The 24,157-nt window shown below is 40.5% G+C and overlaps 1 protein-coding gene and 1 non-coding gene across 6 annotated transcripts in view; both read right to left on the reverse strand.

Moving 5' to 3' along the window:
* The window catches only part of CCDC30 (coiled-coil domain containing 30), a 190,591-nt gene that overhangs the window by 76,716 nt on the left and 89,718 nt on the right, over nt 1-24,157 (reverse strand). For all 5 annotated transcript variants that reach the window (XM_054492312.2, XM_054492302.2, XM_054492297.2 and 2 more), the window contains 3 exons: nt 21,497-21,676; nt 10,727-10,936; nt 5,881-6,035 (listed from right to left, as the gene is read on the reverse strand). In XM_054492312.2, coding sequence (XP_054348287.1) covers nt 5,881-6,035; nt 10,727-10,936; nt 21,497-21,676 — 545 coding nt within the window. The remainder of the gene's footprint in view (nt 1-5,880; nt 6,036-10,726; nt 10,937-21,496; nt 21,677-24,157) is intronic.
* On the reverse strand, nt 18,829-18,935 carry LOC129022947 (U6 spliceosomal RNA). The gene has a single exon (XR_008496612.1). It is a non-coding gene; the product is annotated as a U6 spliceosomal RNA (small nuclear RNA).

The raw sequence follows: 24,157 nt of genomic DNA on the forward strand, positions 1-24,157 counted from the left end.
TTACTGAGAAGATTATGATGATAATGACAACAATAGTAACAACAATAACATCCAATATTATAATAACAACAACACTTTCTCTTTTTTGAGATGGATTCTCACCTGTTTAGCCTGCCCTGTTGCCCACGTTAGAGTGCAGTGGCGCGATCTTGGCTCACTGCAACCTCTGCCTCCTGGGTTTAAGCAATTTTCTTGCCTCAGCCTCCCAAGTAGCTGGGGTTAACATGTGTCTGCCACCATGCTTGGCTAATTTTTGTATTTTTAGTAAAGATGGGGTTTCACCATGTTGGCCAGGCTGATCTCAAACTCCTGACCTCAAGTGATCTGCCTGCCTCAGCCTCCTAACGTGCTGGGATTACAGGTGTGAGCCACTGGTGCCAGGCCTAATTTAAACTAAATAAAATTAACTATAGTTTAACAAATATATTTTTAATAGAGTAGCTTTGTAACATTTTGACTTGTCTAGTTTCCCAGAATTCCTTCTGTGTAAGTTTCTGGTTATAGTGGGCCACAGGAGATAATATTTGTGTAAGATTTAGAGAACAGAATTGAAACATTTTGGTTTTTCCAGGTGGAAGGTTGGAGCAGGCACTTTTATAGTTTATAAACACTGCTAGATATCTCCTGCTCACCTTGGCATGATGCAACAGCCAGGCCTACAACTGCTCCACCTTCCCTTGAATCCTCCTTCACATTTTCCATCTCCTGGGCCAGATGTCTATTTAGCTCCTTGATGAAGGGTGCCAGTTTCTCCTGTAGGATACCTACACTTTATCAAGGTTAGAGGCAGCAAGAACTGACATGGGTTCCAGTCCATCTTCATGGTTTCCACCTTGTTGCTCTCCCACTTTACATTCAACTTCATTTCCTGATTGTTTGAAGTCCTGCAGACTTCAAGCTCTAGCATAAGATGCAAAGATGACGCCATACAGACTGCATAACCTGTTCCCACAATTGCATAAGACCAAGTCCCTGTAATAAGGCTTTTATTAAATATATATTCCTACTGATTCTATTTCCTGGTAGAAGTGCTTATTATGTGTCAGGATATATATTATGTCACTGAAATAGAAGAAACTGGGAAAAATCTAAATGTTCAATAATAAAGGATTTATTAAATAAAATGTGACATATCATTAAAAGAATATTCTAGAAAAAAATGTAATGTCAGATAAACAGATCGTAATATTTTAAGTGAAAAAGTAGGTTACAATCTAACTATTTAAATCAGGGTTACTTTCTTCCAGATTATGAAACAATATATACTATAGAGTCCCCTTTTGGTAGAAGAATTTCCCTATATATTTTATTTTCCTACACTTAGTTTAAATAGTGCATACATATTTCTTCTTAGCAAATCTTCACAAAAGATGTATAGAACTGACATTACAATTCCCACTTTAGACATAAGGACACTAAGCAAGAACAAACATCAAATTTATGGTGAAACTAAGGTGGAAGAATGCTGAAGTCATTGATGCTTTAATGAAAAGTTTAAAGAGACAATAGCCCAAAGAAATCAGCAGTTTACTAATGGATAAGTCATTTTAAGAAGGGATGAGATGATGTTGAAGATGAGGCCCACAGTGACAGACCATCCACACCAATTTACAAAGAAAAAAAAATATTTTTTTGTGCCCTAATTGAAGACTGATAATTAGAAGCAGAAACAATAGCCAATATCATAGACATCTCAATTGATTCAGCTTACCACAATTCTGACAGAGAAATTAAAGTTTAGCAAACTTTCCACTTGATGGGTGCCAAAACTGTTGCATTCAGATTAGCTACAGACAGGAGCAAAGCTTTCAATAGGAATTTTACACAAGTGGGATGAAGATCCTGAAGCATTTCTTTGAAGAATTGTAACAGGAAAAGAAACATGGCTTTACCAATATGATACTGAAGACAAAGCACAATCAAAGAAATGGCTACCAAGAGGAGGAAGTGGCCCAGTCACAGCAAAAGTGGACCAGTCAAGAGCAGAGGTCATGTCAACAGTTTTTTGTGATGCTCAAAGGATTTTGCTTATTGACTTTCTAGAAAGCCAAATGATAACCTGTTTATTATGAGAGTGTTTTGAGAAAGCTTTATTTTAAAAAATCCCTGGGAAAGCTTCACCAGAGTCCTTCTCTACCATGACAATGCTCCTACTCATTCCCCTTATCAAACAAGGGCAATTTTCCAAGAGTTTTGATGGGAAACTATTAGGCATCCACCTTACAGTCCTGATTTGGCTCCTTCTGACTTCTTTTTGTTTCCCAATCTTAAAAAATATTTAAAGGGCACCCATTTCTCTTCAGTTAATAATGTACAAAAGACTGCAATGATATGGTTAAACTCCCAGGATTCTCACTCAGTTCTTTAGGGATGGACTAAATGGCGTGCATCATCACTTACAAAAGTGCCTTGACCTTGATGGAGCTTATGTTGAGAAATAAAGTTGTTTTTTGAGACAGGGTCTCATTCTGCCACCCAGTCCAGAGTGCAGTGTTTCAATCATGGCTCACTGCAGCCTCAAACTCCTGGGCTCAAGTGATCCTCCTGCCTCAGCCTCCTGAGTAGCTGGGACTACAGGAGTGCACTGTCATGCCTGGATGATTTTTTTTATTAAGTATTTATTGATCATTCCTGGGTGTTTCTCGGAGAGGGGGATATGGCAGGGTCATAGGATGATAGTGGAGAGAAGGTCAGGAGATAAACACATGAACAAAGGTCTCTGGTTTTCCTAGGCAGAGGTCCCTGCGGCCGCAGTGTCTGTGTCCCTGGGTACTTGAGATTAGGGAGTGGTGATGACTCTCAAAGAGCATGCTGCCTTCAAGCATCTGTTTAACAAAGCACATCTTGCACCGCCCTTAATCCATTTAACCCTGAGTTGACACAGCACATGTTTCAGAGAGCACGGGGCTGGGGGAAAGGCCATAGATCAAAGCATCCCAAGGCAGAAGAATTTCTCCTAGTCAGAACAAAATGGAGTCTCCTATGCCCACCTCTTTCTACACAGACACAGCAACAATCTGATCTCTCCTTTCTTTTTCCCACATTTCCCCCCCTTCTTTTCAACAAAACCGCCATCGTCCTCATGGCCCACTCCCGATGGTCGCTGTCTCTTCGGAGCTGCTGGGTACACCTCCCAGACAGGGCGGCTGGGCAGAGGCGCTCCTCACTTCCCAGACGGGGCGGCCGGGCAGAGGCGCTCCTCACTTCCCAGACGGGGCGGCCGGGCAGAGGCGCTCCTCACTTCCCAGACGGGGCGGCCGGGCAGAGGTGCTCCTCACCTCCCAGACAGGGTGGCCGGGCAGAGGCGCTCCTCACTTCCCAGACGGGGAGGCCGGGCAGAGGCGCTCCTCACATCCCAGACGATGGGCAGCCAGGTAGAGGCGCTCCTCACCTCCCAGACGGGGCGGCCGGGCAGAGGCGCTCCTCACATCCCAGACGATGGGCAGCCAGGTAGAGGCGCTCCTCACCTCCCAGACAAGGCGGCGGGGCAGAGGCGCTCCTCACTTCCCAGATGGGGTGGCTGGGCAGAGACGCTCCTCACCTCCCAGACGGGGTGGCCGGGCAGAGGCGCTCCTCACTTCCTCCTAGACGGGGTGGCAGCCAGGCAGAGGCGCTCCTCACCTCCCAGACGGGGCAGCGGAGCAGAGGTGCTCCTCACTTCCCAGACGGGGCGGCCGGGCAGAGGTGCTCCTCACTTCCCAGGCGGGGTGGCCGGGCAGAGGCGCTCCTCACATCCCAGACGGGGCGGCCGGGCAGAGGTCCTCCTCATCTCCCAGACGGGGTGGCCGGGCAGAGGCGCTCCTCACCTCCCAGACAATGGGCGGCCGGGCAGAGGCGCTCCTCACTTCCCAGACGGGGTGGCCGGGCAGAGGCGCTCCTCACTTCCTCCCAGACAGGGTGGCGGCCGGGCAGAGGCACTCCTCACCTCCCAGACGGGGCAGCGGAGCAGAGGTGCTCCTCACTTCCCAGACGGAGCGGCCAGGCAGAGGTGCTCCTCACTTCCTCCCAGACGGGGCGGCCAGGCAGAGGCGCTCCTCACTTCCTCCCAGACGGGTAGCGGCCGGGCAGAGGCGCTCCTCACTTCCCAGACGGGGCGGCCGGGCAGAGGCGCTCCTCACTTCCCAGACCGGGCGGCCGGGCAGAGGCGCTCCTCACTTCCCAGACGGGGCGGCCGGGCAGAGGCGCTCCTCACCTCCCAGACGGGGCGGCCAGGCAGAGGCAATCCTCGCTTCCCAGACAGGGTGGCGGCCGGGCAGAGGTGCTCCTCACCTCCCAGACGGGGCGGCCAGGCAGAGGCAATCCTCGCTTCCCAGACGGGGTGGCGGCCGGGCAGAGGCGCTCCTCACTTCCCAGACGGGGCGGCCAGGCAGAGGTGCTCCTCACTTCCCAGACGGGGCGGCCGGGCAGAGGCGCTCCTCAATTCCCAGACGTTGGGCGGCCGGGCAGAGGCGCTCCTCATCTCCCAGATGGGGCGGCCGGGCAGAGGCGCTCCTCACATCCCAGACGGGGCGGCCGGGCAGAGGCGCTCCTCACTTCCCAGACGGGGCGGCCGGGCAGAGGCGCTCCTCACCTCCCAGACGGGGCGGCCAGGCAGAGGCAATCCTCGCTTCCCAGACGGGGTGGCGGCCGGGCAGAGGCGCTCCTCACCTCCCAGACGGGGCGGCCAGGCAGAGGCAATCCTCGCTTCCCAGACGGGGTGGCGGCCGGGCAGAGGCGCTCCTCACCTCCCAGACGGGGTGGCAGCCGGGCAGAGGCGCTCCTCACTTCCCAGACGGGGCGGCCAGGCAGAGGTGCTCCTCACTTCCCAGACGGGGCGGCCGGGCAGAGGCGCTCCTCACTTCCCAGACGTTGGGCGGCCAGGCAGAGACACTCCTCACTTCCTAGACGGGGTGGCGGCGGGGCAGAGGCTGTAATCTTAGCACTTTAGGAGGCCAAGGCAGGCGGTTGGGAGGTGGAGGTTGTAGCGAGCCGAGATCACGCCACTGCACTCCAGCCTGAGCAACATTGAGCATTGAGTGAGCGAGACTCCGTCTGCAATCCCAGCACCTCGGGAGGCCGAGGCGGGCAGATCACTCCAGGCCAGGAGCTGGAGACCAGCCCGGTCAACACGGGGAAACCCCGTCTCCACCAAAAATACAAAAACCAGTCAGGTGTGGCGGCGTGCGCCTGCAATCCCAGGCACTCGGCAGGCGGAGGCAGTAGAATCACAGGAGCCCGAGGCAGGGAGGTTGCAGTGAGCCGAGATCACCGCAGTACAGTCCAGCTTCGGCAACAGAGGGAGACCGAAAAAGGGAGAGGGAGAGGGAGAGGGATGATTTTTTTTTTTTTTTTTTTTGGTAGAGACAAGGACTCACTACGTTGCCCAGGCTGGTCTCAAACTCCTAGGCTCAAGTGATCCTCCTGCTTCTGCATCCCAAAGTGCTGGGATTACAGGTGTGAGCCACTGCACCTGGCCAATATATTTTTTATTTTATCTTTCAATTCAATTTTTCCACAAACTCTCTGAAGTCCCCTTGTACAAAATATCAACTTCATTGTAGTTTGAATTTTGTCAGACTACATGTCAGAGCAAATTCCAGAGTATTTCATAGGCAAGTCAGTCAAGAATATTTACTGTTACCACTAGGTGTGCCCCAGAACCAGAAGAAATAATCTCTGCCTTTAAAAATCTCACACTCTAGCGCCAGAGGTAAACTAGCAAATAAACAATTAGAATACAGTGTGGTAAGTGCAGTATATCAGGAATTGTGTGTGGCTGAGTTTACTTCAGTGGGGACAGAGCAGAAATACTCTCTGATATTCTGTTAGAAAAAATCGATATTGCTGATTAACTCAGTCATGGCTAAATCCACAGGAAACTGAGATCTCTGCTCCTCTTACCTCTTCTGTTGTTCTTCTTGATATTGTTGCTTTACTTTAGCTTCATTTTCTGTTGCTTCTTTTATCTTTTCCTCTAGCTGCTGCTTCTCTGAAATACAAGTGTCTGTGAGACAGACTTTATGAGCATGTTCTAATTTCCGCTGCAGGTCCAAAATCTTGAATGAAAAAACGTTTACAAGTAAAGCATTAAGAAGAGTGTGACCTTTTTTCAAATTAGGGGAATAACATATAAATAGCAAACATAGCAGTGCTAACATATTAATCTGACCTGACGTAAAAAGAGTAGCTAGATTTAATTTTAAAATAAATTGTTTAATTTTTGCAGTACGTAATGCATTCATATAATTCAATGTGTGTATATAAAAGAGGCTACAGGCCAGACATACTGGCTCATGCCTGTAATCCTAGAACTGTGGGAGGCTGAGCTGGGTGAATCGCTTGAGCCTCAGGAGATCGAGACCAGCCTGGGCAACATGGTAAAACCCTATATTTACAAAAAAATACAAAAATCAGCTGGGCATGGTGGTGAGTACCTGTAGTCCCAGCTACTCAGGAGGCTGAGATGGCGGGAATCGCCTGAGCCCAGGGAAGCTGAGGTTACAGTGAGTCAATGATTGTGCCACTGCACTCCAGCCTGCGTGGCGTGACAGAGTGAGACCCTGTCTCAAAAAAAAAAAAAAAAAAAAAAGAAGCTATATAGTGGAAAGTCTCCTTCCCATCCCTCTCCTGCTTCCTCCAAATTTTCCTCCACTGAATAGGTAACCATGGTTTTTAATTTCTTATGTATCCCTCCAGAGATTTATGTATGCATATATAAACACATATTATATAGTTATCCCCCATACATATAAATTTTACACAAACAATGACATACTATACCATATATAATTAGGCACCTTACTTTTTTATAGCAATACACATTTGGTCATTTTTCCATATTATATGCACATATTGAGTTGTCTTCTCTTTCATAGTTGCATACCACTCCACTGCAAGGGTATACCATAACTTATCTAACCAATGCTCTACTGGTGAACATTTAAGCTGATTCCAATCTTTTGCTATTATAAACAATATTATTACAAACAATGTCTGCAGATTAAATTATAAGATGTAGATTTACTAGGGCAAAGGTTATGAGTATTTGTTTGTTTGATAGATAATGCCAAACTGCCTCCACAGGTATTAGACCAATTTATACTCCCAACAGCATTGTGAGTGCACCTAGTTTCTCCACAGTGTGGCTAGATTCATGAATAACACTGCAAAACAAAATAGAAGTCTCTTATAAACCAAGCACCTATTAGCATATTGCTTAGCATCAATAATAGGTTTTTTAATGCTCTGGGATAACTAAAAATACAATTTATGAATTTGAAAGAGAGACCATTATATTTTAGAGTTTATATGCCAAAGTGTCATTTAAAAACATTTTTTCTTGCCTTTTTCATGTAGCAGCAAAAAAAACCCCACATTTTTTAAAGATAAATTTCCTTTACACTTGTTTACTTATTTTTATAAACTCTTGTGTCACCTTAAATTGTGCCTCATACATAGTAGGTGCTCAATAAATATTTATTGAATGAATAGATTTCAGCAGGGTAGCTATTATCCCTCTAATATATTTCTGACCCAACAAAGAATCTTTTACAATGGCTTGGCATCACATTCCCCACAAATATTCAGTGAATGCCAGTGGGTGTCACCCGTTTTCTAAGAGAGGGGCTTTCCGCATCAATCCCAAGCCCCTGCACCTAGGTCTCTGCATAGCCCACACAGCATGAGAGAGGAGAAGATGCAGAATGATTCAAGGGGAATGGTAGTAGGCAGCCAGCCACCTGAGGCCAGCTCAAGTTCCTTGGAGCTGTTCTATTTAGTTCTGTCTAGGGAGAATTCTTACTTAAGGAATTCAGTACGAATTCCACGGACAAAATCATCACCTCATTGGTTTCTCTGTCAAGGATACATCCAGACTTTTGAATCTGCCACACAATTTAAGAAAGAGAACATTTCCAATACTTTTGAAGCCCATTCTGTGACCGTCTTTGATTATCCCTCATCCCTCCCCACCCAAGAAAACCAATATCCTGAATTTTGTGTTAATCGCATCCTTGCTGTTTCTTTTTAATATATGAGAGGTTTTTTTTTTTTTTGAGATGGGGTGTTGCTATATTGCCCAGGTGATCCTCCTGCCTTAGCCTCCAGAGTAGCTGGTACTACATGCATGCGCTACTATGCCCAGCTAACTTTTTTATTTTTGTAGAGATAGGGTCTCACTATGTTGCTCAGGCTGGTCTTGAACTTTGGGTTCAAGTGATGCTCCCATCTCATCCTCCCAAAGTGCTGGGATTACAGGTATGAGCCACCATGCTAATAGTCCCTTCCTTCCTTCCTCCCTCCCTTCCTTCCTTCCTTTCTTCCTTGCTTCTCTCTCTCTCTCTTTTTGAGACAGAGTTTCGCTCTTGTCACCCAGGCTGGAGTGCAATGGTGTGATCTCAGCTCACTGCAACCTCCGCCTCCTGGGTTCAAACAATTCTCCTGCCTCAGCCTCCTGAGTAGCTGGGATTAAAGGGACGTGCCACCACACCTGGCTAATTTCTGTATTATTAGTAGAGATGGGGTTTCACCATGTTGTTCAGGCTGGTCTCAAACTCCTGACCTCAGGTGATCCACACACCTTGGCCTCCCAAAGTGCTGGGATTACAGGTGTGAGCCACTGCGCCTGGCCATTCACCTCACCTGGCCACTTGCCTCACCTCGCCTCTCCTTTCCTTTCTTAAAAATAAGTTAATTCAGCAAGGCTCGGTGGCTCACGCCTTTGGGAGGCTTAGGTGGGTGGATCATGAGGACAAGAGATCCAGACCATCCTGCCCAACATGGTGAAACCCCATCTCTACTAAAAAGTACAAAAATTAGCTGAGCGTGGTGGTGTGCACCTGTAGTCCCAGTTACTCAGGAGGCTGAGGCAGGAGAATCGCTTGAATCTGGGAGGCGGAGGCTGTAGTGAGCTGAGATCGCGCCACTGCACTCCAGTCTGGTGACAGAGCGAGACTCTGTCTCAAAAAAAAAAAAAAAAAAAAAAAAGGTAATTCCAGGGAAATGGCTGTTCCATAGACAGAGCAGGGCTACCCCATAGGCAGAGTAGCCTGGATGCTCTTTCTTTGCAACTGATACAAATTGGGGGAAAGAACTCAGATTACCAGTAATACTACCATATAAATATACAATTTATTTTTTTGATCTTGTGCCAGGGGACATTTGGGTTGTTTCTAGTTTTCCGCTATTCGGAACAATGATATTATGAACATGACTATGTTCCTGTTTCCTGATACATACATGCATATAACAGTTTTTCTTATGCCTAGTAGAAGTGTTAAGTTGTATGATGCACACATCTTTAAAACATTTATACTAATTAACTCTTCCAAGTGAAGTTAATATATATGAGTTCTTGTTGCACCAAATCCTCACCAATATTTAGTATTGTCTAAGTTTTAAAATCTTGCCAATCTTTACCAATTTTACCAATTACTTTTTAATGGAATAATAACATCCATATGGTAAAGTAACATACATATATACATATGATGAATAACATACATATCTTAAGTGTACTCAATGAAATCTGACTTGTATAACTAGTTCCCCGGCCAAGATATAGAATACTTGCAGCACCACAGAGGATTCCCTCATGCCTCCTTCAGTTAATACCTGTCACAAGAATAACCACTATCTTATTTCCATAGCTTAGTTTTATCTATTCTTGAACTTTATAGTATACATAGAATTGTATAGTAAGAACTCTTTTGTTCTGGTTTCTTTAACTCAACATTAGATTTTTTAGTTTAATTCAGATTGCTGTCATCTACTTTTTGATGTTTGCTTCATATTATATGGTTTGATGAAATTATTTTTTTATCCAATTTAACTCTCAAACTTGCACATCAAAATGTACAACTGTTACATACTACTGCCACCTAGTGTTGGGCAATCTAAAATGAAGGGACAATATTTCAAAATGGTTCATTTCACAACACAAATCCCCCTACAAAATTACAAAATATGTTTCATGTGATGAATATGATAATTACCCTGATCTGATCACTATACATTATATCTATTTAAACATCATTGTGGGCCGGGCACGGTGGGTCATGCCTGTAATCCCAGCACTTTGGGAGGCCGAGGCGGGTGGATCACGAGGTCAGGAGATCGAGCCCATCCTGGCTAACACGGTGAAACCCCATCTCTACTAAAAATACAAAAAATTAGCCGGGTGTGGTGGCGGGCGCCTGTAGTCCCAGCTACTCGGGAGGCTGAGACAGGAGAATGGCATGATCCCAGGAGGTGGAGCTTGCAGTGAGATCACGCTACTGCCCTCCAGCCTGGGTGACAGAGCGAGATTCTGTCTCAAAAATAAATAAATAAATAAATAAATAAAAAGTAAACATCACTATGTACCCCATGAACATGTACAATTGTTTGTCTATTAAAAAAACAAAATTAAAACAACATTTACATGAACAGCCAATCCAAATGAGAGAATACGCCTTCTCAAATGTGAAAATATAAAACAAAAGCCATATGGGATCACTCAGTTCTTTAAGTTCATGTTATAGCTTTAATAAAACTAACCTTTTTAAGCCCATGAAGTTTTTACAAATACACAAGAATTCCTAAAATTGTAGGAACAGGTGAAATCAAAACAGAAGAAAACATGGGAGAGAAAAAAAATCTTAGAATTCTATCAAGTCTGCATCATATTTATTTCTTAAAATCCTCAGGGAAATAAGATTTCAGTGGTGGTATTCAGTGTATGCTATTTATTAAGCATGAGGATAATTACCTTTTCCTCTGCATCAGAAACTTTGGATTTCTCCTGAGCCAGCTTTTCCTGTAGGTTGTTCTGTGATTTAATGCTCTGAGTCTGTTTAAGTACTTCCAACTCCAGTTCCTTGATTTTCTGCTGACAGTGCTTGCACTCTTCCGTGAGTGAAGAGCACATCTTTGTACTGTCTAATAACTTCTGTTGGGCATGCTTTAGTTCAATCTTTATCTAGAGGTAAAGAATAAGTAAGAGTAATATAAATAACTGTGGAATGAATGTGAACTAGAATAAGCCGCTTTCAAAGGAGTATAGTCCCCTAAAAGCCAACAAATACCAATGTCACATGGCTGAGTACCTCTTTAGAGCTGCCATGTAAGAGTTTCCAAAGTTTAGACAGATGGCAGTTAGACAAAGGAATTTTCCTGAGTTTCTATATATGCATGGTCTAAACATTTCCCATCCTTTCTTCAATCTAGTCCAAACTGGCTTTCATCCCCACTACTCCAGTGAAACTTTCTGCCAAGGGTACTAACTGACCTCTTCGCTGCCAAAATAAATCCAATGGACAAGTGACTTCTCAGTAACATTCTGTGATACCAAACTTTGCTGGTTTTCACTTAGCTCTCTGCTGTTCTTTCTTGGTCTTCTTTGTAGACTCTTCCAATGCTACCCAACATGTGAGCATTATTGGACTCTTCTAGGCCTAGAGAGTAGATGATTTGCTATTCTTTTCTATAATTTGAAATGCCATTTTATGCCAATACTTGCCAAAATGAAACTCCTTGATTCTGCCCATATCTCCAAAGTCTTTTTTTCTCTGTCTTCCCAATTTCAGTAAATAATGCCACCATCCAAACTTTTGTGCAGGTCAGTAATCCCTGAGTCTTCCTTTTCCATTATGAACCAATTCCAATCATTTAGCACATGCTGTCATTCTATCCCCACAATACAACTTGCATTAATCCATTTGTGTCGTTTTTTTTGCCACCACCCTAGTCTGGGGCATCATCTCTAGCCTGGGCTATAGCAACTGCCTCTGCACTGGTCCTACCACTTCCATTTTTACTCTCTTCTAATCTATCCTCTAATGCTGTGGCCAAATTTTCTTTTAAAAACATAAATTGAACTACTTGACACCCCTGCTTAGAATCTTTCAGTGGTCCCGCACTCCAGATCCCACCAGCTTGCCTGGCTTTGTATTCTCTGGCCCTTGTCTATCTCTTTAAAACCATCTTGTTATTTCTCCTTCTCCCACTGTAACTCCTGTCACACTGGTTTGTATTAAGAGTTTCCGATACACCAAATTTTTTCCATACTTCCCTCTGCCGGAAATGCTTTCCCTTTTCCCTTCTCATTGTATAGTTGCCTGCCTATTCTGCAGGTCTTAGCTTAAATGTCACTTTGCAGGGGGCAATTTTCAGAATCATTTAATCTGAAATGTCCTTACTCATCACTACCACATTTGTTTCCTTCATCAAACATACTATGATTTATAATTAAGTATGCATTTATATACCTGTTTATATCCCCTTTCCTCACTTTAAATTCCAAGAAAGCGGAGACTATGGTTTTTTGTTTGTTTGTTTGTTTGTTTGATTTTGAGACAGAGTCTCTCTCTGTCGCCCAGGCTGGAGTGCAGTGGCACAATCTCTGCTCACTGCAAGCTCCACCTCCCAGGTTCACGCCATTCTCCTGCCTCAGCCTCCTGAGTAGCTGGGACTACAGGCACCCGCCACCATGCCTGGCTAATTTTTTTGTACTTTTAGTAGAGACAGGGTTTCACCATGTTAGCCAGGATGGTCTCGATCTCCTAACCTTGTGATCTGCCCGCCTCGGCCTCCCAAAGTGCTGGGATTACAGGCGTGAGCCACCGCACCCAGCCAAGACTATGTTTTTAATTCATGTCTTAATACCAAGGCCTATCAAAGAACCAGAGAGTAGGTGATTAATCAATTATTTACTGAGCAAGTAAATAAATGATATTCTAAAAAGTATCAGAACATAGTGAATGTGTACACTGGGCAGGGAAGGCTCATAGACAAAAGTGGTGAGAGAGAGAATTTACTTTGTTTTAATGGTAAATAGAATTCCCTGGTCTCAAAGCTTTTCAACTGAATTAATAGGGATGATAGCTATAATGTCCTTCATCTGTGCTTTCTCTATATTAACCAATCAGATTATATAAAGTGAATCTAAAAGTTAATTGTGTTCAACCACTTTGAGCATCAGTTTCTTCATCTGTAATATGGGGATAATAACCACTTACCTCATAGGATAGTTGTGAGGCTGCATTAAATGAGACAAAGCAATTAAAGCCTCAAGAATAGAGCCAGACACATAGGAAAGACCTAACAACAGTTAAGTGTTGCTATTCAATAATTGCTTTTAGAATATCTACTGCATTTGAAATACAGAGCTGAAGCATATGCTAATATTACTACTTTACATTTGTTAGGCTTTCACATCTATGAAGTGGCTGGTATTGGTATTTTAGCCCATTTTAGAGATAAAAAACTGAATCTCAAATAGTTGCCAGATGATAGAATCAAGGTCTGAATATAGATTTTCTGATTCTAATCCAGTACTCTATACTATATTTACTCTAAACTGTGAAATATGTGTATTTATTATTTCTCTAAAAAGAATACATTAGAGTGGATCAACAAGCTAAAATTTGGTTCTTTAAACAGTCTAATAAAATGAATAAACTTCTAGCGAGACTGACCAAAGAAAAAGCAACAAGGCAAAGGTAACTAATATTATAAAAGTGAAATGACCATCATTATATATCTTTTCTTCTTTTTTTCAAAAGCTACCTTTGTTAAAATATATATATTTTAAAAAGAAGACAAGATGAATAAATTTCTGTAAAACTTTAAAAAATTTAAATGAAATGGAAACTTTAGAAAAATAAAATATAACAAAGTTGATGCAAAAAAAAGAAGCACTTGACTTCTCATAACTATTAAAGAAATGGAACTAGAAATTGAAAACCTACCCAAAAGAAAGCAAAATCAGAAGGCTTTAGGGATGAGTTTTTTGCAATAATTTAAGAAGAAATCATTGTAATACAATGATTTCTAGAAGACAAACTCTTCTAGAAGACAGAAAAAGAGGGTATATTACCCATTTTTATTTTAAGAGGCTAGGATAACCTTGATATCAAAATCTGACAAGGGCATTGCAAGGAAGTAAATGACAGACTAGTCTCACTTTTGAGCAAAGTTGCAAACATCCCAAAGACATATTAGCAAGCCAAATCCAGCACTGTAGGAAAAGAATGATAATTTATGATGAAGTTAGGTTTATCCTAGGAATGCAAAATTGGATTAACATTAGAAAATCAGTCAAAGTAATTCAGCATATTAACAGATTAAAATTTTTTAAAAACCTTCTCAAAATATTCAGAAAAAAAATTTATGAAATTCAACATGTATTTGTCATAAAACATTGAACAAACTAATGCTAGAAAGCAATTTCCTTAATGTAATAAATAATATATTTTTATTTTCCTTTCTTTCTAAAGTACATTTGGATAAACTATCTATTTTTAAAAAGCTATAAAAACATACTAAATGGTGAAATTTGAGAGCTTTTCCTTTCAGACTGGGAATTAGAAAAGGGTGCCTACTGTCACCAGTTCTATTCAGCACTGTGCTAGCCAGTAAACAGAACAAGAAAAAAGAATGAAAGGTTTAACATATGGAAAGGAAGAAAGCAAATTATCTTTAGGTGATATGATTACTTGCATAGAAAATCCAAAATAACATATACATACATTGTAAGAATAAAAAAGTATGGGAAAGTTTTTATTAGAAAATGATTATATATTTTCTATATATTGGGAAATAATTAGAAAATGAACATTTTTAAAGTTACCATTTATAATAGTATGGAAAATATCATCACCTGTGAATATGTCTAACAAAAGATACATAAGAAAATTTAAATATTGAGAGAAATTAAAAACCTAAATACACACACTCTCTTCTTAAATTAGAGGATTCAATATTGCAAAGATTTAAATTCTGCCCAAATTGACCTATAGATTCAATGTAATTCCAACTGAAATCCCAAAAGGTTGTGTGTCAATATACATGCGTTCTATGTGAGTTCATGTGAGTATTTGTGTGTAGCTTAACAAACTGATTATAAAACTTATATAGGAACCCCAAAGGCCAGGAATAGCCCAGATATCCCAGAAAAGAAGAACAAAGCGAAAAGATTTGTTCTATCAAATGTTAATATTTATATAAAGCTAAAATAATCATGATAGCATAGTATTGGCACAAGGGCAGACAAATAGAACAATGGACAGAATAGGGATCTCAGAAATACACCACAATAGGCTGGGCATGGTGGCTCATGCCTGTAATCCCACACTTTGGGAGGCTGAGGTGGGCAGCTCACCTGAGGTCAGGAGTTCGAGGCCAGCCAGGCCAATATGGTGAAACCCTGTTATCTACTAAAAGTACAAAAAAATTAGCCAGGCATGGTGGTGTGTGCCTGTAATCCCAGCTATTCGGGAGGCCGAGGCAGGAGAACTGCTTGAACCCAGGAGGCAGATGTTGCAGTGGGCCAAGATCATGCCACTGTACTCCAGCCTGTGTGACAGAGTGAGACTCCATCTCAAAAATAAATAAGCAAATACATAAATACATAAATAAATGTCAATGTAGAATAGCTTTATGACTTTGAAGTAGTAAGATATTTATTAAATCAGACCCCAAAAATCACTAGTTATAATGAAAAATAATGATTATTAAAATTAAAAAGTTTGATTCATCAAAAGATAGATAAGGAGAATGAAAATGCAAGCCACAGAGTCGATGTTTATAATACATACCTGATAAAGGGTTCATGTATTTAAAAAACTTCTATAAATTAATGAAAAAATTAAAATGACAGAAACCCCAAATAAATATGAACAAAATCTTGAATAAGCACTTCACAAAACAGAAATTCAAATGCCAATTAAATATATAAAAAGCTGCTCAACCTTGTTTGCAAACAGGCAAATGCACACTAAAACCACAAGGAACTACCACTATACATGTATACTAGCTTTGCAAAAATTTTAACGTCTGACAGTTCCAAGAGTTGGTGAGGATGTAAAGCAATGGGAACCTTCAGACACTGTTGGTGGAAGACTTTAGAAGGAGTTGAAGTAATACATATTCTATGATAAAATAATTCCACTCCCAATCTCTTCCTAGAGGAATGTGTACTTATGGACATCAGGATACATGTGCATGAATGCTCATTGCAGCACTCTTTAAAAAGTAGAAACATTACTCAGTTCTATTCATATATCTTGCTACTCAGGAAAGAATCTGATATTCATTGACTGAACATATCTGAAATAATGTGCTGTTAAACCCTCTGTTCAAAGGCAAAGTTCTTTCAATAAAAGCTGCTCAAGTGTGTAGAGTGCTTAGCTTATGAAACTTCATTTCCTCATTTTGCATTAATTTTTGAAGACCAGAAATGCCATTTCCAAAAATGTTAGCGGACACATAAAAATGGTCAAACGCTTTGTTAAACAGAATGAAATGAGTGTATGTAGAAGTAAAGAAATTAAACCCTAAGAGCAAAATGCCTTAATATAATTGGTGGATCAATGTAGGTCAACAGGAAAAAATGTAATAAGCTTATCTCATTGATATTACTGAAAAGAAATTCTCAATCAAGTTTTAATAAACTTCCTATTTTTCTAGTAAAAACCCATTTCCCACCTTGCCATTCTAAACCAGCTCACCTTCTGTCTCATTTTTTTTTCATTTTCTCATTTTATTTTGGAGGGTTGGTATAACTTTTGAAATTTCAATGATAAGAACAAATCTATTAGCTGTTGACTTCTTCTAAAAAGGCACTCTAGCCTTTTAGAAAGCCTAGAAGTTTAATTTTTCAAGGACAATCTTACTATGAAAAAAGTAAGACACAGACAATGAATAGATAAGAAACAAATCAAATAAAAAGAAGAAATCAAGTGTTCTGGAATATTTGGTAAATTGAATTTGTTCAAAACTAAGAAACCTAAATGTCTCATTGTAAACAGAAAGGGTATATACAAGTCCTTTCATAATATATTGTCTATTTACTCCACAGGCCAAGAAAGGTAAAGGCCTCTTGGGCCTGTAATCAAAGAGTCAACACTTAGGGTTTTGGCGATGCTGGTAATGATGAAATAAGACAACACTGGGGCAAACACTGTTATGGCCAATGACCTATGCATCCAAGGCAGCTTCTTCAGCTTCAAGTTGGGACAGTGGAGCACCAAGAAGAGGATCTACAACAGCGTCTTGGTACTGGTGGTGACAGAGCAGCAATCTGCCTGAGGCTCTGCAAGCCTACAACATTCTTTTTAACATCCCCAAGCTGGAAACATGTAAAGTGTCCATAAGCCACAGAAAAAATAAATAAAGTATGGCATTTTCTTACAATAGAATACTATATTGCAAAGAAAATGAATAAATAATGGCTATACACTATAACAGGAATGAATCTTGCAGACAAAGTTATCATAAGGCAGACACAAGGTATAAATAACTGATCATATTTTTGAAATATGAGAAATAGGGAAGACAACTATATTGTATGGGATTCATAAATAGTTGATAAAACTATAAAGTAAAGCAAGAGAGTTATTACCAAAATTAGTGGTTACTACTGGGGTGGTAAGGTGATGGGATTATGATGGGGACAAGGTGTGCAGGGGCCACTAGTGTGCTGGCATTGTTCTATTTCTTTTCCTGGGTAGTGTTTAGATGTCTATTTACTTTATGACAACTAGGTAAACTGTATGTTTTATGCATTTTCTAAGTGTTATATTTTATAACAAAATGATTTAAAAGCAATAAGTTAGTATTTTGGTTTCTTTTTTTTTTTTTAAAGAAAAAATGATATTTTAATTTTTATTTAATTTTTTTTTTTTTTGAGACAGGGCCTCACTCTATTACCCAGGCTGGAGTGCAGTGGTGTGATCATAGCTCACTGCAGCTTCAAATCCCTGGGCTCAAGCAATCCTCCTGCCTTGGCCTCCCAAAGCCCTAGGATTGTAGGCTTGAGCCACTGCACCCAGCCACTAATTTTATTTATTTTTAAATTTTTAAATAATTAACTTATTTTAGTTTTAAATTATACTTTAAGTTCTGGGATACATGTGCAGAACATGCGGGTTTGTTACATAGGTATACATGTGCCATGGTAGTTTGCTGCACCCATCAACCCGTCATCTACATTGGGTATTTCTCCTAATGCTATCCCTCCCCTTGTCCCCCACCCACTGACAGGCCCCGGTGTGTGATATTCCCCTCCCTGTGTCCATGTGTTCTCATTGTTCAACTCCCACTTATGAGTGAGAACACACAGTGTTTGGTTTTCTGTTCCTGTGTTAGTTTGCTGAGAATGATGGTTTCCAGCTTCATCCATGTCCCTGCAAAGGACATGAACTCATTCTTTTTTATGGCTGCATATTATTCCACGGTGTATATGTGCCCCATTTTCTTTATCCAGTCCATCATTGATGGGCATTTGGGTTGGTTCCAAGTCTTTGCTATTGTGAATAGTGCTGCAATAAACATACATGTGCATGTGTCTTTATAGTAGAATGATTTATAATCCTTTGGCTGTATAGCCAGTAATGGGATTGCTGGGTCAAATTGTATTTCTGGTTCTAGATCCTCGAGGAATAGCCACACTGTCTTCCACAGTGGTTGAACTAGTTTACACTCCCACCAACAGTGTAAAATTGTTCCTATTTCGCCACATCCTCGCCAGCATCTGTTGTTTCCTGACTTTTTAATGATCGCCATTCTAACTGGCATGAGATGGCATCTCACTGTGGTTTTGATTTGCATTTCTCTAATGACCAGTGATGATGAACTTTTTTTCATATGTTTGCTGGCTGCATAAATGTCTTCTTTTGAGAAGTGTCTGTTCATATCCTTCACCCACTTTTTGATGGGGTTGTTTTTTTATTCTAAATGTGTTTAAGTTCCTTGTAGATTCTGGATATTAGCCCTTTGCCAGATGGACAGATTGCAAAAATTTTCTCCCATGTAGGTTCGCTGTTCATTCTGATGATAGTTTCTTTTGCTGTGCAGAAACTCTTTAGTTTAAAAAATATGGAACGCTTCACAAATTTGCGTGTCATCCTTGCACAGGGGCCATGCTAATCTTCTCTGTATCATTCCAGTTTTAGTATATGTGCTGCTAAAGTGAGCACGTATTTTTGTTTCTTAGTCTCATAAGTATGCCTAACATTAGCTAGAGACTCAAGTTTGATAATTTGAATGGATTTTTCTTTTTTTTGAGACAGATTCTCGCTCTGTCACCCAGACTGGATTGCAGTGGCCCGATCATGGCTCATTGCAACCTCTGCCTCCTGGAATCAAGCAATTTTCGTGCCTCAGCCTCCCGAGTAGCTGGGACTACAGGCGTGTGCCACCATGCCCGGCTAACTTTTTTTTTTTTTTTTTTGGATTTTTAGTAGAGATGCAGTTTCGCCATGTTAGCCAGGCTGGTCTCAAACTCGTGAGCACTTTAAATGATCTGCTCACCTCAGCCCCACAAAGTGCTACGATTATAGGCGTCAGCCACTGCACCTGGCCTTGAGTGGATTTTTAAAAGTGAGTCTTAAGTTTGTAAAGCTGAGGTTCCAAAATGACCCAAATTGAGGAGGGGTGTAATATGGAAAGATGTCTATACAGGAAAGAGAGAAACAGACTTGAGTTTAAGTTCTGACTCTATAATTTGTTAGCTTTGCAATCTTGAACAGTTTCCTCATCCATAAAGTGCTGACCCTTTAGGGTTGTGAGGCTGTTCATAAGAGATAAAGTAGACAGGCTGGGCCTGGTGGCTCACACCTGTAATCCCAGCACTTTGGGAAGCTAAGCCGGGAGGATCACCTGAGGTCAGGAGTTCGAGATCAGCCTGGCCAACATGGTGAAAACCTGCCTCTACTAAAAATACAAAAATTAGCTGGGTGTGGTGACATGCGCCTATAATCCCAGCAACTCAGGAAGCTGAGGCAGGAGAATCTCTTGAACCTGGGAGGTGGAGGTTGCAGTGAGCAAAGATCATGCCACTGCACTTCAGCATGGGCGACAGAGCGAGACTCCGTCTCAGAAACAAACAAACGAAAAGAGATAAAGTGGACAAACTCTCAATAAAGGATACTCATCGTATATAACTTTCATAGGTGCCTGGCCAAAGGAGCTAATCAAGAGGCTGATGTCTTATTTCTAAATGGCCAATAATTTATCCACCATGGAGATTAAAATAGATAAAAAACTTCTCTCTTTTTTTTTTTTTAAATTTACTGCATGCTCTTTACAAGCAGTGAAAAATAAAAATCTTCTCTTGTTACCAAGCTATCATTTATCCATCCCTGAAAGACTGTTCATTAATCCAATAAATATTTATAGGGTACCAATCATATGTAAGGCATTATAATCTGTGTAGTTCTGGCCATTGTTCCTTAAGAAATATGTAGTATGGTTAGAATATGTCCCGAGTTGGAGAGTTAAAATGATCTAAGAAATGTCCTTGAAGGGAAAGTGAAAGACTGTCTTATGAGAACATGTGATAAAGATTTAGAATTTAATTTAAAACTACAAAGGCTTGAAGGAATATGATCAGTCTTCAAAAACTCATGAAGGGTGAGGACAGGGAAGAGGTTTATTCAAATAATCCCGGAATACGAGAACTCCCTTAGAAGGCCTTCCTTGAAGTTTGGGATAAACGGATATTTGTTTTCCTCTATATCTCCCCCACTAGACTGTGAGCTCTTGAAAAGTAGGGACCTTTCTTATCCATGTTTATGTCACTTTTCAAATAAGATCATTTTATCCTGCTAGACCAGGTGTGGGCAAACTTTTCTCATAAAGGGCCAGGTAGTAAATATTTTAGATTTTGTGGGTCATATGGTTTCATCACAACTATCAAATCTGTTACTGTAGCGCAAAAGCAGTCATAATATATAAACAGACAGATATGGCTGCCAATAAAACTTTATTTATAAAAACAGAAGGCAGACAGAATTTGACCTACATGCCAAAGTTTGCTGACACCTGCACCATGGGGATAAGGATTGTGTCTATTGTGCCTACCATTAAACTCTCAGTGTGTCTACAAGATTGCATATGAATATTGAATGTTGAATTTTAGAACCTTCAATAGAGGCTTATAGAAACTAAGTCCTTAATATATATTTACAGAATTGAACCATAATTAAGAGGAAGTACTATTTTACATGGAGGTTAATTTTAAACATTTATGTGGTTCATAAAATTTAGTTGAATCTGTGTATGGCAGTTCTACATAGATTATTTTTAAACAAGCTTTTGGGGGATGTTGCCTTAACTATTTCATGCTGTTGTATTAGGAAGAACAACTTTGCTCTCCCACTAATTGTACCTTGGTGCAGTTGAGATCTGATTGAACCAATAATAATGGATACATCTAATAGGGATAAATAAGTCTAGTGATACACCAGGCAGGACAACCAGGGTTTAGGGCTCAGGTCACTGAAGTTTAGTAAGTACTAAAAATTTTAGATAGCGTTTTCAGAAAATTATGTAATTTAATGCCTTTTTCTATTTACAGGTTGATAATACACACATTCTTACTTAGCAGGGAAAAGTTAAAGGAGGAAGTTACCAGATAGCTCACATTGTCCACACATTTGTGGATCCTATCATGAATTATCAAGTAGAGGAACTTAGATTCGTTTATTCCCAGGGCCAACTGAAACCCTTCCATAAAGCATGTGCCCACAAGAGGTACCTTAATGTTTTCTTCCTGAAGTAAGCTATTATGTTGCTTTAAGTCCAAGTTCTGCCCTCGTTCATATCGAAGCTCATTTTCAGCTGAGTTGCACAGAATCTGGAGCCGGTGCAAATTCTGGTGAAGTTGTTGTACTTCCCCTTGTTGGTTGTATTTTAGTTTTTCTCCAGATGATGGATGCTAAAGCAAACATTTTAAAAGAGAAACACAGACAATTGGAAAGAATATTGGTAAAACATGGGTTCAAGTTGTCAGAACCGGAATCGTCAGAATGTGATTATTCACATGTAAATGTTTTTGGAGTTAGCTTATCTACAACAAACTACTCTTTTACATTTATGGATAGTTGATACATGTTCATATAATACATGTTATATTAGAGTGAAAATAACAATAAAATTATGTTAACAAAAGCAGTTAGGCACAGACAACTTACCTTATTTTTCATATCAATGATAGAAGCACAGACAATTTTAGAGTAAAACACATTTAAAATGGGAAGTTCAAAGAGTCCATATGTTAAGAAGTAGAGTGTGAATGTGTGTGTGTGTCTGTGTGGTGTCTGTTGGCAAAAAGAAAGAGGAAATTTAGTAAGAGACCTTAAGTTTCTAGCCTTCCTCATCACTTTCTTTTATTTCCTGATGATTCTTCTCCCATAAACACACTCCCATAAAACACATTCTTTCAAGGCTGAATAGTATTACATTGTGTGCACACACACACATCACTTCTGCAGATATCTCTTTGACATACTGGTTTCAAATCCCTTGGATATATACCTGGAAGTGGAATTGCTGGATCATATGGGTAGCTCTATTTTTAATTTTTTGAGGAACCTCCATACTGTTTTCCATATTGGTTGTACTAATTTACATTCCGGCCCACAGTGTCGAAGTGTTCTATTTTCTCCACATCCTTGCTAACACTTATCTTTTGTCTTTTTGATAAAAGCCATTCTAATAGGTGTGAGGTGATATCTCATTGTGGTTTTAATTTGCATTTCCCTTATAATTCACGACGCTGAACATTTTTTCACATACCTGTTGGCCTTTTCTATGTCTTCTTTTGAGAAATGTCTATTTGCATCCTTTGCCTATTTTTAAACTGGATTATTTGTTTTCTTGCTATTGAGTTGTTTGAGTTCCTTATATTTTGGGTATTAACCCCTCATCAGACGTATGATCTACAAATATTTTTGCCCATTCTGTAGGTTGTCTCTTTACTCTGTTGATTGTTTCCCTTGCTGTGCAGAAGCTTTTTAACTTGATGCAACCCCATTTGTATATTTTTGCTTTTAGAGTCACATCCAAAAAATCTTTGCTAAGAAAAATGTGAAACATTTTCCATAAGTGTCAATCAATGGATGAATGGAAAAGAAAATATAGTATACACACACAACACAAACACACATACAATGCAAAACTGTTCAGCCTTTAAAAAGACAGAAATCCTGTCATTTGTCACAACAGGAATGAACTTGGAGGGCATTATGCTAAGTGAAATAAGCCAGGCACACAAAGACAAATACTGCATGATCTCACTTATACGTGGACTCTGAAAAAGTTGAACTCATAAAGTTGAACTCACAGAAGCAGCAAGTAGAATGGTGGTTGCGAGGCTGGGGAGGGGAGGCATGGAATGGGAAGATGCTGGTCAAAGGGTACAAAGTTTCAGATAGACAGGATAAATTCTGGATATGTATTATACAGCATAGTGACTATACTTAATGTGTTGTATACTTGAAAATTGTTAAAAGAGTAGAGCTTAAATGTTCTCACCACAAAAAAGTATGTGAGATGATACATACGTAACTTAGCTTGATTTAATCATTTCACAATGTACACGTAAATCAAAACATCAGGTTGTACACCACAAATATACAACATTTGTCAATAATCCTGAATAAGCTGGGCGTGATGGCTCACGCCTATAATCCCAGGACTTTGGGAGGCTGAGGTGGGTGGATCACCTGAGGTCAGGAGTTCAAGACCAGCCTGGCCAACATGGTGAAACCCTTAGCTGGGTGTGATGGTGTGCACCTGTAGTCCCAGCTACTTGGGAGGCTGAGGCATGAGAATTGCTTGAATCCAGGAAGTGGAGGTTGCAGTGAGCCAAGATCATGCCATTGCACTTCAGCCTGAGTGACAGAGAGAGACTCTGTCTCAAAAAAAAAAAAAAAAAAAAAAAAAAATCCTGAATAAAGCTGTAAAAAAAGCACATGTATCAAACACCAGCAATACACTTTCCTATCAGGCTTCTCCAGTGAAATAAGAGAATAGTCATTTGGATTTTCTACAAAAGGTAGGCACAAGTAGTATGCTGAATAGATAAAGAATTCAATCTTATACAATTCAATAGATAAGATATTCTTAGAGTTTCCTTAGTCCTGGTCCAGTATGCTCCTGTCTACAACTTTCTAAAAAGCCCATGTCATTATTTTAGTTTTATCTTGCTTATGTCCCTAAAGTAACACAGAAGCCCTCAAGTCCTGTTAGCTCTTCAATTCCTATTTTGGTTTAGCTAGAAAGGCAATCTAAATACAATCTGCTTTTCTTAGAGCTGCAACATCCCTAGAAAAAAAAAATCTTCAATGGGTTATAATGTAATTATGAAGAAGCCTCACTTTTTTTTTTTTTTGAGATGAAGTCTCGCTTTGTCGCC

This window comes from Pongo pygmaeus, chromosome 1 (assembly GCF_028885625.2).
Source record: "Pongo pygmaeus isolate AG05252 chromosome 1, NHGRI_mPonPyg2-v2.0_pri, whole genome shotgun sequence".
Taxonomy (NCBI): Eukaryota; Metazoa; Chordata; class Mammalia; order Primates; family Hominidae; genus Pongo; species Pongo pygmaeus.